The 14,747-nt window shown below is 47.6% G+C and overlaps 1 protein-coding gene across 2 annotated transcripts in view; it reads left to right on the top strand.

Annotated features, from left to right (window-relative positions):
• rarab (retinoic acid receptor, alpha b) overlaps window positions 1–13,815 on the top strand; it is a 56,916-nt gene extending 43,101 nt beyond the window's left edge. For both annotated transcript variants that reach the window (XM_062984956.1, XM_062984957.1), the window contains 7 exons: window positions 4,081–4,229; window positions 6,838–6,979; window positions 9,187–9,347; window positions 9,473–9,649; window positions 9,770–9,974; window positions 10,060–10,218; window positions 10,421–13,815. In XM_062984956.1, the coding sequence (XP_062841026.1) occupies window positions 4,081–4,229; window positions 6,838–6,979; window positions 9,187–9,347; window positions 9,473–9,649; window positions 9,770–9,974; window positions 10,060–10,218; window positions 10,421–10,599 (1,172 nt within the window). In that variant the 3' untranslated portion in view covers window positions 10,600–13,815. The remainder of the gene's footprint in view (window positions 1–4,080; window positions 4,230–6,837; window positions 6,980–9,186; window positions 9,348–9,472; window positions 9,650–9,769; window positions 9,975–10,059; window positions 10,219–10,420) is intronic.
• The last annotated feature ends 932 nt before the right edge of the window (window positions 13,816–14,747 follow it).

The raw sequence follows: 14,747 nt of genomic DNA on the forward strand, positions 1-14,747 counted from the left end.
CAAGTGAGGGTTAAGGGCCTTACTGAAGGGCCCAACAGTGCCAACCTGGGAGTGGTGGGACTTGAACCAGTGACCTTTTGATTGCTTGTCCAGTTTCTTAACCACTAGGCTACAACTGCCCTAAGACGAAGACCTGAAAACCTGCTGCCAGGAGATCGGCGGCTTGTTGTTTACTGGCTAACTGAAGTCCAGTAAGCGTCCAGTTTCCTTCCAGTCTGCACTATGTGGACAAAAGTATCGGGACGCCCGGTCTAATTACTGAATTCACATGTTGCTAACAGGTGTAATACATCAGTCATATAAAGGAAATCACATGATTCTGACTTTGCAGCAACAGTTTAGGGAAGGCCCTTCCTGATCCAGCATGACTGTGAACTGTGCTCCAGTGGCCGTACAAATGCTGTCATGTTTTATACTAGGGCAGGTGTAGCCTAGTGGTTAAGGTACTGGACTAGTAATCAAAAGGTCGCCGGTTCAAGCCCCACCACTGCCAGGTTGCCACTGTCGGGCCCTTGAGCAAGGCCCTTAACCCTCAATTGCTTAGACAGTATACCGTCACAGTACTGTAAGCCGCGTCGGATAAAAGCGTCCGCTAAATGCAGTAAATGTGAATGTTATACTACTGAGTGGACACAAATTCCCACAGACGTACTCCAAGTTCTCCACGTGAGAAGCTTCTCAGAAGCAGAGGAGCGGCTGCTGTTCCAGCTGAGGAGACACGCCGGGGTGGCTCAGGTTTAGCTCCGCTCCTGCGTGTAAAGGTGACGGTGAGATTTTGGAGGTTTAGTGGACGGATCCTCAGATCCCGTCAGGCGCTGGTGCAGCAGATTGTAGGTCAGGACCAGTTTAGCGTGGGGCGCGGGGCGTGGGGCGCGGGGCGCGCTCCTTTCATCCCTCCTCACTCATCTATAATGCAGCGATTGTTCTCCACGTGCTGCTTCATGACTCACGACGTGATTTTACACAAAGATTTTTCTCCTGACTGAAACTTCTGCAGTTTTGATTATTAATCTCGGTTCTTCTTTTTATTTTTGGTTCAGATCTGCTCTCTTCCGGCTGCGAATCGTGGCGTTCGTGTACAAGTTCAGTTCGTGTTTATGTGCCTGTTAAAATTTGTTTAATTCTTATTATAGTTATTATTATTATGATTGTTATTATTATTATTATTGATTATTATTATTAATTATTATTATTATTATTAATTGTTATTAGTATTATTATTGATTATTATTATTATTATTAATTATTACTATTATTTTTTATTATTATTATAGTCAATTATTATTATATTTAATTATTATTATTGTGTTTAAGTATTATAATTTTTTATTATTACTATTATATTTAATTATTATTATTACAATATTTAATTATTATGTTTAATTATTATTATATTTAATTATTATTATTATGTTTAAGTATTATTATTTTTTATTATTACTCTTTTATTTAATTATTATTATTATTATGTTTAATTATTATTATATTTAATTATTATTATTATTATGTTTAAGTATTATTATTTTTTATTATTACTTTTATATTTAATTATTATTATTATATTTAATTATTATTATAAAAATAATTACTATTATTATTTTTAATTATTAATATTACTATATTTAATTATTATTATTATTATTATGTTTAATTATTATTATATATAATAATTATTATTATATTTAATTATTATTATTACTATATTCATTTATTATTATTATTATTATTATTATTATTATTATGTTTAGTTATTATTATATTTTATTATTGTTATAATAATTAATTATTATTATTATATTTTATTATTACTATATTTAGTTCTGAAGACGTTACGCTAATAAAGAAAAGCGACGGCGACCTTGATCCGCTACAAGGCCTCCACTGTTAGCTCATCTGAACCTGTTAGCTCAGCGGAGCGCTAATCTCGTTACGTACCTCGGTGTAATCACGGCGGCCCGGCCCTCTTCAGCCTGACCTGTTTCTCCTGCAGAGGGATATAAGACCCATCAGCGGCCGCTCCGGGAAGCTAACTCTGTCCCCCACGTGCCGGGCCACGCCCGTTTGTTTTTACAGGACCAGAGTCTTTATTCTGCGGCTCGTAAAACCACCTTGATTACAGAACCGCTGCTTTGTGGTTGTGGCGCTGGAGAGGCGCGTGGGTCCTCCGGGGTATTTCTGTCTGCTCAGACCAAAACGCCGGCTGTTCCCGGCTGGGTTTATTTCAGGAGACGTGCAGCGCCGGCCCGGTTACGTCTGAGTCCCGTCTGGCTGCAGAGTCGCAGAGACTAGCGCTGTATGGACAAAAGTATTGGGACGCCCCTTCTAATAAAAGTTTTTATGTGTTTCAGACACGACCATCGCTCACAGGTGTAATAAATCAATCATATGAAGTAAATAATGTGCTTTCAAGTTTGCAGCAACAGTTTAGGGAAGGACCTTTCCTGTTCCAAGCTCTATAAAGCCGTGAAGAAAAGCTGAACAGCTCTGGGATGAATCGGAACACCAATCGAGGCTTTTTACATTTCATTTACATTTTAGCAGGCACTTTTATCCAAAGCAACTTACAGTACTGTGACAGTTTACTGTCTAATCAATTGAGGGTTAAGAGCCTTGCTCAAGGGCCCAACAGTGACAACCTGGCAGTGGTGGGGTTTGAACCAGCGACCTTTTGATTGCTAGTCCAGTACCTCAACCTCTAGGCTACAACTTTTCTCTGTCTAAACTGCACCTGGTGTAGGTCCAAGGGTGTTGTGCTTTACACCACTGGTTTAGGTTAACACTTTGTGTGCTGATGTCGCTTCCACGCTCCTGATCTCTGAGCTCGTCCGGCTTTGTGGCTGAGCTGTTGTCGCTCCTTGATGTTCTCACTTCGCGGTAACAGGAGTTCGACCGGGGGGCGACTCGGGGGTTCTGAGGGGCGGATTGTGGGGAAATCGGCACCTTATTCAGGGTCATGTGGGGTGTTTAGATTCGTTTTATAGTTTTATGACCGGTGTTACTGAGTTCACTTTATATAACACACCAGCCTGCCTTTGATCTGTGTGTGTGTGTGTGTGTGTGTGTGTGTGTGTGTGTGTGTGTGTGTGTGTGTGTGTGTGTGTGTGTGTGTGTGTGTGTGTGTGTGTGTGTGTGTGTGTGTGTGATAGCAGTATCAGGATGTACTCTCCCGCCGGTGGAGAACCGTGCCAGGTATATCACGCCAGCGCTTTGCTGTTATGCGCTGCCCTATTTTTTTCACACACACACGCTATCTCACACACACACACACACACACACACACACACACACACACACACACACGCTATCTCACACACACACACACACACACACGCTATCTCTCACACACACACACACACACAGGCGGTCTTTCTTCTGTCGGCCCACCTGAGCTGTCAGCCGTGTTAACACAGCTGTCTTTCTTTCAGTAGAAAAACTCGATACGTGGCTCGCCGAGCTCGACTCGTGGCCTATTTATCACACACTCCGCTCCTGCTGCGAGTGTGTGTGTGTGTGTGTGTGGAGAGAGGAAAAAAAACACCTTTACACCCCTCTCACACTGACATGCTGGCGATTGTGACGGATCATCGTAAAAAGGAAACGATGCGAGTTTGTACACACTCATTTACCAGGTTGCAGCATTTCTCTGGTAATGTGCAATAAGCTAATATTTGGCAACCGCGCCCGTCGTAAAAGCATGACTGGTTTTAGTGTGGAGGAGCCGCGGTGACCTCGACTCCGCTGGAATGAATCGGAACGCCCGACCGACCGACCGACCTGTCTTTATTTTTTCTCGAGTGTGAGAAGCCTTAGCAGACGAGTGGAGGCTGTTGTGGCTGCAAATTGGGGCGTGGTTTTTAGAATGCGACCACGTACTCTCAGCCACGTAGCGCCCCCCCCCCATGCTCCAAAAATGTATAATAAATAAATATGGGCGTGTCTTCGAGTCTAATAATAAAACAGGCTTGGAGTGGGCGTGTCCGTGAGATCAAAGCTTTATTTGGTGCCGAGATTCGGTAAGGTTCGTGAAGGGCGTGGTGTACCCCCCCGGGCGTAACTCTCTCTCTCTCTGTCTCTCTACAGCGGTGGACACTCAGAGCTCCAGTTCGGAGGACATCGTACCCAGTCCCCCGACCCCGCCCCCTCCACCGCGGGTCTACAAGCCCTGCTTCGTCTGTCAGGACAAGTCGTCGGGGTATCACTACGGAGTCAGCGCCTGCGAGGGATGCAAGGTACGGCGTCCTTTTTTTATGCCTGGATTGGGCGGGGCTTTGAATTTAGGGCTTTGTTCGCCCCCTGCTGGCACCCCTCAGGATCCGCGACTGAGCTAGCTTCGTTTAGTCTGCTGTATGGTATATTTATAATATGAGGTGTAATTGCAGCTGCTCCTGCCAGGGGGCGCCAAAGCAAACAATTCATCCAGCATTAGGTAAATAGTGCATTTATTATTTATTTATTTATAATCGCTGCTTCATCCTGGTCAGCGCGGGTCCAACCTACCTACTGCACTCGCTGCATGGGTCAGTTTTGTCCTGGATGTCTGATAATGACGCACCTGTGGTCCTGGATCATTCATGTGGGCGCTGGATATGTCAAAGACGGAGTGTTTTCTTTACACGCCCGTATCTGGAGATGCTAGCTGTCCGGTACCTGACCCGCCATGTGAAAGACTCTTTCTTTGATCACGGTCATATCAGGACACGCCCGGTACAGATACACATGCCCGGCTCACAGCAGGGACCCCGAACCGCCGCGGAGTCGAACCCCGGGCCCCTGTCTCGATTCGTTTGAATAATTAAAGAGCCGCGGCGTCGGGAGCGCGTAGCGTACAGATCAGACGGGAGCGTCAGAGCAGAGGTTAGCGCACGGCTAACCGGGAACCGTGGGGGGCTGGAACGCTGCGCTAACACGCTCGCTCGCTCGTCCAAACAACAAACACGAGCTGATTACATTTTCATACCCCCCCATCACACACACACACACACACACACTCCGCTCCTTCTAGATCTTCCTAGAGCTTCATCCTGAAGATGTTCCTAGATCCTGCGCGGTTCCTCCTGTACCGCTAAACCAGGGCGCCGTTATTTTAAAGGGGTTCGATAAAGGGGCTGATTTGGTCAGTAGGGCGGCACGGTGGCTCGTGGGTAGCTCTGTCGCCTCACAGCAAGAAGGTAATGGGTTCGATTCCCCAGGGTTCTTTCTGTGTGGGTTTCCTCTGGACGCTCCGGTTTCCTCGTGCAGTCAGGTTAATTGGAGATACAAAATCGTCCCAAGTGTGTGTGTGTGTTTTGTGATGGACTGGCAACCTGTTCGGGGTGTTTCCTACCTTTGATGTGGTCGTAAACAAACAATGAATTAAGGAGATGTAAGGAAGAAAAACTCAACACCTGGCAACCCAATGTCCAATTCGAAACCATACATTTACATTATACATATACAAAGCCACTTTTGTGACCGTTTACAATTATAAGTCTAAGCAATTGAGGGTTGAGGGCCTTGCTAAAGGGCCCAACAGTGGCAACCTTGCCGTGGTGGGCCTTGAACCAGCGTCCTTATGATTGCTAGTCCAGTACCTTAACCACTGGGCTACAGCTGCCCTACATGGTGTGTTTTCTTTCATAAGAAGATAAATAAGAGGAATGAACGCCCCAGTATGACACGCCCGTATTATATCGGCGTTTCCTGCGTAACGCACACCGCCGCCATCCTCAGCTCGCCGTCTCCACACCGCCGTGCGAACGCTCGCCCCCCTCAGATCTGCAGCCAGAGCGTTCCTCACACCTCGGGACCGTCCTCAGCTCGTACCTGCAGACTTCAGACCAAACACTCGGGGAGGGGCGCGGGCGAGAGGAGGATCTGGCGAGCGTTTCGGATCCTGTCCCGGTGTGAAATTTCTCGTGAGCTCATCAGAGCATCAGAAACACCGGGAATAAAAGAAGCTTTGATAGAACGTTTACCTGCTGTTTCCCGTTTCTTAATAACGTGGACACGGGGGCTGGAATTCTGGACCCTCCGAGTTTGAATCTCAGCTGTGCTACCGGTCGACCGGGCGCCCCCTAGCGGACACGATCAGCAGTGCAGATAAAATCGGTGGCGACGACTGCGGCCTTTGGTTTGAAATGGATTAACGACGTGGAAGTCTTTCTAATTTAGCGCTGTTTATGTGTTTGTAAATCATTTAAGTTTTATTTAATCCTATAAATCATTTAGCAGTGTAATTGGAAAGAAATTGAGGTCCGAGGGCCTTGCTTAGGGGCCCGACAGTGGCGACGACGCTGACCCTTGGTTTAAATTGTTTTAACGGCATGGGATTGTTCCTAATGCAGCGCTGCGTACATGTTTATGATCTTTTAAGTTTTATTTAATCCTATAAATCATCAAGCAGTGTAATTGAAAGGAAATTGAGGTCTGAGGGCCTTGCTCAGGGGCCCCGACAGTGTCAACGACACTGGCGCTTGGTTTAAAATGGTTTAACGACATGGGATTGTTCCTAATGTAGCGCTGCGTACGTGTTTATAAACCTCTTCATTTTATTTAATCCTGTAAATCATCAAGCAGTGTAATTGATAAGACGTTGAGGTCCGAGGGCCTTACTTAGGGGCCCGACAGGACAATGACAGTGGCGGGGCTTGAACCAGAGACCCTGTATTACTAATCAAACATCTTAACCATTAAATGTTTACAGTTTTTAAAAGCGATGCCCAACAAGCTCTTGCTCAGGTGTCCACATACTTTTGGTTGTACAGAAGTTATGTTTCAGAATTGCAGTAACAGTTTAGGGAAGGTCCTTTCCTGTTCCACTAATAACTCGGACGTCGTTTCCTTTGATGTGCTCCTCAGGGCTTCTTCAGACGGAGCATCCAGAAGAACATGATCTACACCTGCCACCACGAGAAGAGCTGCATCATCAACAAGGTGACGCGCAACCGCTGCCAGTACTGCCGCCTGCAGAAGTGCCTGGAAGTGGGCATGTCCAAAGAATGTGAGTGTGTGTTTGGTGTTTGCGTCTAAGACCCGCCGGACTGTGTGATGGTGTTGTGACTGAGATCCGGGGTCCGAATGTTAACCGTGCTGTCAGCCGGTCGGGCGTCTACACAGACATGTCGGTGCGCTCTCAGTGCTGGTCCCGAGCCCAAAATAAGGAGGGTCGAGTCTGGAAGGGCATCCGGCGGAAAAACTGTGCCAAGCCCCACCCCAAGAACCAGTACCAGAACCAGTACCAGAATAAGTACTAGTGCCAGAACCAGTACCAGAACCAGTACCAGAAGTACAGAACCAGTACTAGTATCAGAAGAAGTACAAGAACCAGAACTAGTACTAGTATCAGAAGAAGTACAAGAACCAGAAACAGTACTAGTACCAGACCAGAAGTACCAGAACAAGTACCAGAACAAGTACCAGAACAAGTACCAGAACAAGTACCAGCACCAGAAGTACCAGAACAAGTACCAGAAGAACCAGAACCAGTACCAGAATTGTCAGACCTGTTTCGGTTGTGACTCTGGTAGTTGCCCCTCCTCGTTCTCTTTATCCCGGCTTCAGATGAAGTATCAGGGTTCTGGGTGTTTATGAACTGCACTGGAGAAGCTCAGTGGATCTCAGGATGGGTTTTGCATCATCGACAGTGTGTGTGTGAGAGTGTGTGTGTGAGAGTGTGTGTGTGAGAGTGTGTGTGTGAGAGTGCGTGTGTGAGAGTGTGTGTGTGAGAGTGTGTGTGTGTGTGTGTGTGGTAAAAAATGACTTTCCCTGCACTAATAGTTCTTTAATGGTTCCGTTAGATGGTTTTCCCGAGCTCACGCTGGCACTGTGTCACGGTGGGGAGATGGATATGTCCCGGGGAGCTGAGGCGTGGAGGCCGGGGGCATTTCTTACCCTGTACACGCGAGATAGCGGCGGATAAACGCCAGCGAGAGGCAGTAATGGAGGAGGCGGGGAGGCCGAACACGTGTGTGCTGTAATTGGATGGAACGTTATCGTGATGGGGCGACCGGGCGAATATTCCCCGTTACTGGAGGGTGAACTGGATTAACTGGGTTATAAAGACGTTAATGATCGCTGGTATGAGCCACCATTAACCCTGAAGGCTGTTGGGTTTAGGATGTGACACTGTAAACGATCAGGTCACAAAAAGGTGCTCGCTGTCCCCCTGCACCTCTAGGATCCAGGGTTCGAATCCCCAGCGGTTCTGCCGAGGCCTCACGAATGTTTGGCGTCCTGTCCGCTGCTTCATAATGAAAACTCGCTTCTGCCACCTAGAGGACAAAAATGGCAACTGCTTAATATTCTGGATAATTTAATGTTCAATTAAAATAAGACCTCGTTTTAATTTATAAAAAATATTTTAACCAAAAATTGTGGCCAAAAGTATGTGGACATTCTTCCAAATTATTACATTTAGACTGGCCACTTCCATAACCTAAAAAAGAGGGGCATTAGACCCTAAAAGGAGAACATCAGACCTCAAAATGGGGGCATCAGACCCCAAAAATAAGGGAATTACACCTTAGAAAAGGAGGACATCAGACCCCCAAAAAGGAGGATAACAGACTTTAAAAGAGGAGGGCATCGGACCCCAAAAAGGACATCATACCCCAAAAAAGGAGGACATCACATCAGACCCCAAAAGGGAGGGAATCAGACCCCAAAAAAGGAGGACATCAGACCCTAAAAGGGGCGCATCAGACCTCAGATAAAAGGCGTCAGACCCCAAAAAGAAGGGCGTCAGATTTTAAAAAGGAGAACATCAAACCCCAAACAGGGGGGCATTAGACCCCCAAACAGGAGGGTATCAGACCCCAAAAAGGGGGTCATTAGACCCTAAAAAAAGGAGAAATCAAAACCCGAAAAAGAGGATATCAGACTTTAAAAAGCAGGGGTCTGAAGTCACTATCATAGACTCATAGTCGGATAAACCGCCGAGGTTAAAAGGATGCTGATTAAATAGTTGTGTGTGTAAATACTTGTTTAAAATAAACCTGCTCTCACCTGTACATGGTCAGATAACTACGTTTCTTTACTGGACCAGTTTGGAACCTCTATAATGGTTTTTGGGTCGCCACCTGCCAGATAAATCCTGATATAAGCGTCTCAGTAACTCTATTAATCGGCCTGTACCGGGAGTAAACGCGTCCGTGTCCAGTAAACATCACTGTTAGCGACTCCTAACTCGAACCCTCTTCCTTCTCACAGCTGTGCGGAACGACAGGAACAAGAAGAAGAAGGAGGAGAAGAAGCCGGAGAGTCCGGAGAGCTACGTGCTGAGTCCCGACACCGAGCAGATGATCGAGCGAGTGAGGAAAGCTCATCATGACACGTTTCCATCGCTGTGCCAGCTGGGCAAATACACCACGGTGAGTGAGACGCCGCCAGCCGGGTCACGGTTTCCCGTTTAATACCGTTTGTTTAGTGGGATGTCCAGCGAGCTCACGGTCAGGTGTCCACATACTTCTGTGGGACTGTTTTTTATTTTGTGCAGAGTAACAGCGCGGAACAGCGAGTCTCCCTGGACGTGGATCTGTGGGATAAATTCAGTGAACTTTCCACCAAGTGCATCATCAAGACGGTGGAGTTCGCCAAGCAGCTGCCCGGTTTCACCACCCTGACCATCGCCGACCAGATCACGCTGCTCAAAGCCGCCTGCCTGGACATCCTGGTGAGCGCCACACCCACTCATACCCACCCACCCACTCACACCCACCCACACCCACCCTGAGCGCTCAGTCCTCTCCGTGTCCACCTCTCTAGACTGTTGAAGGTTTCTGGTGTGTTTCAGATTCTGCGGATCTGCACGCGGTACACGCCCGACCAGGACACCATGACGTTCTCCGACGGCCTGACGCTCAACCGCACGCAGATGCACAACGCCGGCTTCGGGCCGCTCACCGACCTGGTGTTCGCCTTCGCCAATCAGCTGCTCCCGCTGGAGATGGACGACGCCGAGACCGGTCTGCTCAGCGCCATCTGTCTGCTGTGTGGAGGTACTGCGCACGCTCGGACGCTCGTCGGTGTTAATGAGTCGCGGTCAGTGGATGTAAATTACAGACGTGATCGTTCTGTGTGCAGACCGTCAGGACCTGGAGCAGTCGGATAAGGTGGACCTGCTGCAGGAGCCGCTGCTGGAGGCGCTGAAGATCTACGTGAGGAGGAGGAGGCCCCATAAACCTCACATGTTCCCCAAGATGCTGATGAAGATCACGGACCTCAGGAGCATCAGCTCTAAAGGTACGACAAAGAGGCTACGATAAATGCTACCGTTAGCCGAGCTACTTAGCTAGCATGTGACTTTCCGTACCGCTGTTCTGCTCTCTGTGAGACTCCGCCTCTTGCAGGTAAAAAGAAGCGGTTGCCAAATGCTCTCCTAGATAGCGAACGCGACGTGATACAGCGCCGAAATTCTCACACACGCACGTTTTTTTGGTTCCAGGTGCCGAGCGGGTGATCACACTGAAGATGGAGATCCCGGGCGCCATGCCCCCCCTCATCCAAGAAATGCTGGAGAATTCGGAGGGGATGGACAGCGGCGGCGCCAACCCTCCGGGAAGCTGCAGCCCGAGCCTCTCGCCCAGCTCTGTACCCAGCAGCCCGTCGACGCAGTCGCCCTGAGCACGTCCCACACACACACACACACATACACACACTCGCAAAGTACAGCGCCCTCGCCCCGACTCAGGAAACACACGCACGCCTCCGGACCCCACGGCCTCGGGGAAGCGATGCGGGACGACAGGACTGGAGTTCCTCTGTGGAACCAGCGTGGCACCTGATGGGCGGCAGGGCGGCGACCCGCTCTCCGGAGAAGGAGGCGCGAGGCGTGGCGGAGGAGTGTTCTCCTCAAGGACTCGTCTAGGATCCTGTAGGACCGCCGAGAGCCGACAACAGACACGATGCGTCCGGTTACGACCGCGTCAGGGACACGTTTTTATTTTCATATACGAACGCTTGATCTTCTGTTGACAGTAAATGAGAAATGATTCAACGGTTTATGGATCTGATGACTCAGAATAAGAAAAAAAAATCACAGTTTCGTCGTTTCACTTCTCTGATCTGACTGTAGTCCGGTTCTGCCCGCTGTACCCGTCTTCCCTGTATAAAAAAATTAAGGTTGTGACGCTTGTACTGTAAAAAAAAGAGAGGAAATCACACTGTTCACATCGCGAGCGCTCACACTTCACACTTCACACTGCAGTTAAAAACCACACGCATGAAAATCACACCGGGTTTTAATCAGAACTTTGCGCTGGTCGTGCCAGCGCTCATGCCCACGTGGTAATACAAAAAATAAAGAAGCGAAACCTCTCATAGGCTTCATCTTTACTGGCAAATAAAAACAAACTTCCTTTTTTCTTCTTTTTCTCAGATTTCCCCCCCTAATTATCTCCCTAATCTAGTCGTTACGCTTCACCTCTGCTGATACAGCCCTCCACTGCTGACTGACTGAGAAGCTTCACAACCGACACACGCCCCCTCCGACACGTGTGCAGTACCGACTGCCTCTTTTCACCCGCACAAGGCGAGTTCATATGCAGATCAGCTTTGTGCACGCAGAGACACACCCTGATCAGCATAATTCCTCGCACAACCGGCCAGCAGTGGTCGTAATTGCACCAGTTATGAGTTATGGTCCGGCTCATCCCATCCCCGAACAGCAGCCAAACGTTGTTCATGTAGCCGATGGCAGAGCTGAGATTCGATACGATGTATTCGAGATCCCAGCTCTGGTGCGCTAGTGTATTTTACCCCTGCGGCCTACAAACTACCTTTTTAACCATCTTTATACTTCCAGCCGACATGTGACACACTGAGAAGAGCTCCACACTAAGCTGGACCGTTGCGCCGATTGACTATCAAATCAAAAAGAACTGAAGTTTCATGTTTATTCGCATCGACCTTTATTTGTATCCACCGGTCAGGGTTTAGGTGGGCCGACAAATCCATCGCAAGGTTCAGACAAACAAATAAAATTTCAGTGTAGAGGCCCGGTCGGCTGGTATCACCTCTGAGATTTGAGCCCAGGTCCCAGCGGCGGCTGTCTTGAGCAGGGCTCCACCTCGTGGGCAAAGCTCCAGCCTGAGAGGTGTAGCGTGTTCCTCCGTACATGTTAAATCTTTCTGTTCTCTCAAAACATCCTCCGCTGGCCCATGATCAGACCATAAAGCTCTGCAAGTAATAATAATTTTCACCTGAGAAGCGAATCAGGAGCAAACGATTGAGAGAGCCACGACATAGTGAAGTCTAAATATCTAGATCTGTATACAGTAGCATACTGGCTAATGAGATTAATTAGGATTTAATAGCATTACTTACCAGCTTGTGTGCAGGTATCCAAGTAAAACGCAGAATCTGATTGAATTTATTATTAATCTACGATAATTCCTGAACGCCGAAATCCCTGATTGGTTCATTCAGGATGTAAACAAATATTAGTTTTGCTGGCTCACTTTGTCACCACTGATTTTTACATTACGCAGCTTTAATAGCATGAATCTGACTACTGAAACATCCCAGACTAATGAACCCTCTTTGATACACAACCTCAAAACTGCCTCGTCTTCCTCACTCAGCGCCACCTACAACCTCACTGCCTCTGTAAGACAATCACTTCTGCTGTAGCTCCGACGGTACCTTGACGACCTGGACTGAGTAAATCTTAAATACGCTGCGCTCCAGTGCTCCGGTGTTTGGTTGTGCCCTGGGCGGCTTCGCTCGAGCGTGAGGCGTGTCCCGAACTTTTAACGTTCTTCCATCGGTCAGAAGTGATCTGAACGTCCTGCTGAAACCAGCTCAGCGCTGTGAGAACCGCTGTTCACTGTAAAGCATTAAAGATTCACTGAAAATACTACAAAACCCGCTCTCTTCTGAGGTAGAGTAGCAGCTCACGCCGGTCACGGGGTCCGAAAAAATAGTTCTTCTCTTTATTGAACCTCACGATGGAGCCGTTCAGGGCACAGACACTGTGCTGGAAAAAAATAATGGAGAAAAATAATCGAGCACGTGTGTAAGAGTACCTCACGCTTTCGATCTAGTCATTTCCGATTCCCCTGTGTGAACCTGCTGCTGCCTGCACGACCCCCCGTCTGATCAGGGCGACTCGACCCGGGTCACCACAAGTGTCCAATCTGCCACCACTTCTTATCACCTGCCAGTGTTGGGTTCCAAACAGAGCCACGCTACGCTACAGTCCATGTGACTCAGCCAGTCCTGGGGATCGCATATGTGTTTATGGGGCGCCCGGTCGGGTCGGCGGCTCTGCTGAGACCGGAGCCCAGAATCTTGAGTTGGAACCCTCAAACACTGTAACCGTGTGGACCACGGAATAAATAAAGCTGGGACACAGCATGAGAGATAAAATACCCGAACACCAGACTGAGTCTGATCCAGGAACGGGAGGACGGGGCGAGGTTCTGCTCACGCTCCCAAATCCTGCACCACAGAGCTTCCCACCAATCCACCTCCTGACTGTATGTGTGTTAGTGTGTCATTACTGTACCCGTGTGCAATACCTCGTCCCACTTCTTCAGTTTCATCTCGACTATGCACGCCATTGCACAGAAACTCGGGTTCCTCTGAGCTTCCGCCGCCACTCGGCAACCTGGTTGTGTTTGGTAAAGATACGATGATGATGATGATGTGAGAGAACTGAACTTTAGATACTGCCCAAAATGTTCACTGCCAATGAGCCGCCACGTTTCAAACCTCACACGCACACACACACTCACACACACCCATCTGTACTGCTATAACTGGTATAACGCACAATGAATGTTTCTCATGTGAACTGGATGATGAGAAGTTCCTTTAATAAATCTGATGTTTTGTGTGTTTCTGATCCGCTCGTGTCGTTTGTTCTCGTTACCACAGACCCGTTTAACACTCGTTCACATCAGGTAGTTAAAAAGGAGTTTCAGCGGGTTCGAATCTCAGCTCTGCTCCCGTCATAACTGCTGCAATCACGACCTCTGCTGGCTGACCGATGGCAGTGCACAGAGGCGACCACAGAGAGTCCAGATCATGTTTGGCTCCTGGACCGTTCCCAGAACGGCACCTACACAAACATGGTGATGACACGGCAGTGTGTGGTGTTCTGGTATGAGTGCATCAGGTGCAGCATTGTTGTTGGGATTTTTGAGCACCGCTGCACCTGCTGCACTCATACCAGAACAACACACACTGCCATGTCGTTACCATGTTAGCCACCAGCCAAACAAAGGGCTTTTATCCTGTAATACTCATAGCTGTAGTAAGGGGTCAAGTCTAGTCAACTTTATTTTTAAAGCACATTTAAAGACTACAGGAGCCAACCAAAGTGCTGTACAATAGTCTAGGCGTGATGTAATTTTAGACGCTCCCTTAGTTTTTCAACGCAGATGAACGTGATGTTTAAGAAATATTGTTAACTAAAGATTACCACATGAATTTTTGAAATGTATTTTATTGTTGTTTGTTACTTGTTTACTGCAGAGTCAGTCTGTGCGATTTTATTTATTTTTTGGATGTTTATTGACCGAGAACGAGGCGAAAGAACCTCGAAGGTCAGGTGAACACCCAGTATAAAACTGACTTGACCATATTTGGACAATATCCAGCGGCGTCATGTTTCATGTTATTAGTATTTTGTTCGTTTATTTCTGGTTTATTTTCCAGTTTCTCAATTTCGGTTTTTAAAATGAAAAACAAATGACCAAAAGTTGATCATCTTTTACCCGGTTCATAAAACACGAGCCGTAAAACCACAAACAGTTAAAGGTCGAAAA

The sequence above is a fragment of the Trichomycterus rosablanca genome, chromosome 22 (genome assembly GCF_030014385.1).
Source record: "Trichomycterus rosablanca isolate fTriRos1 chromosome 22, fTriRos1.hap1, whole genome shotgun sequence".
NCBI classification, from domain to species: Eukaryota; Metazoa; Chordata; class Actinopteri; order Siluriformes; family Trichomycteridae; genus Trichomycterus; species Trichomycterus rosablanca.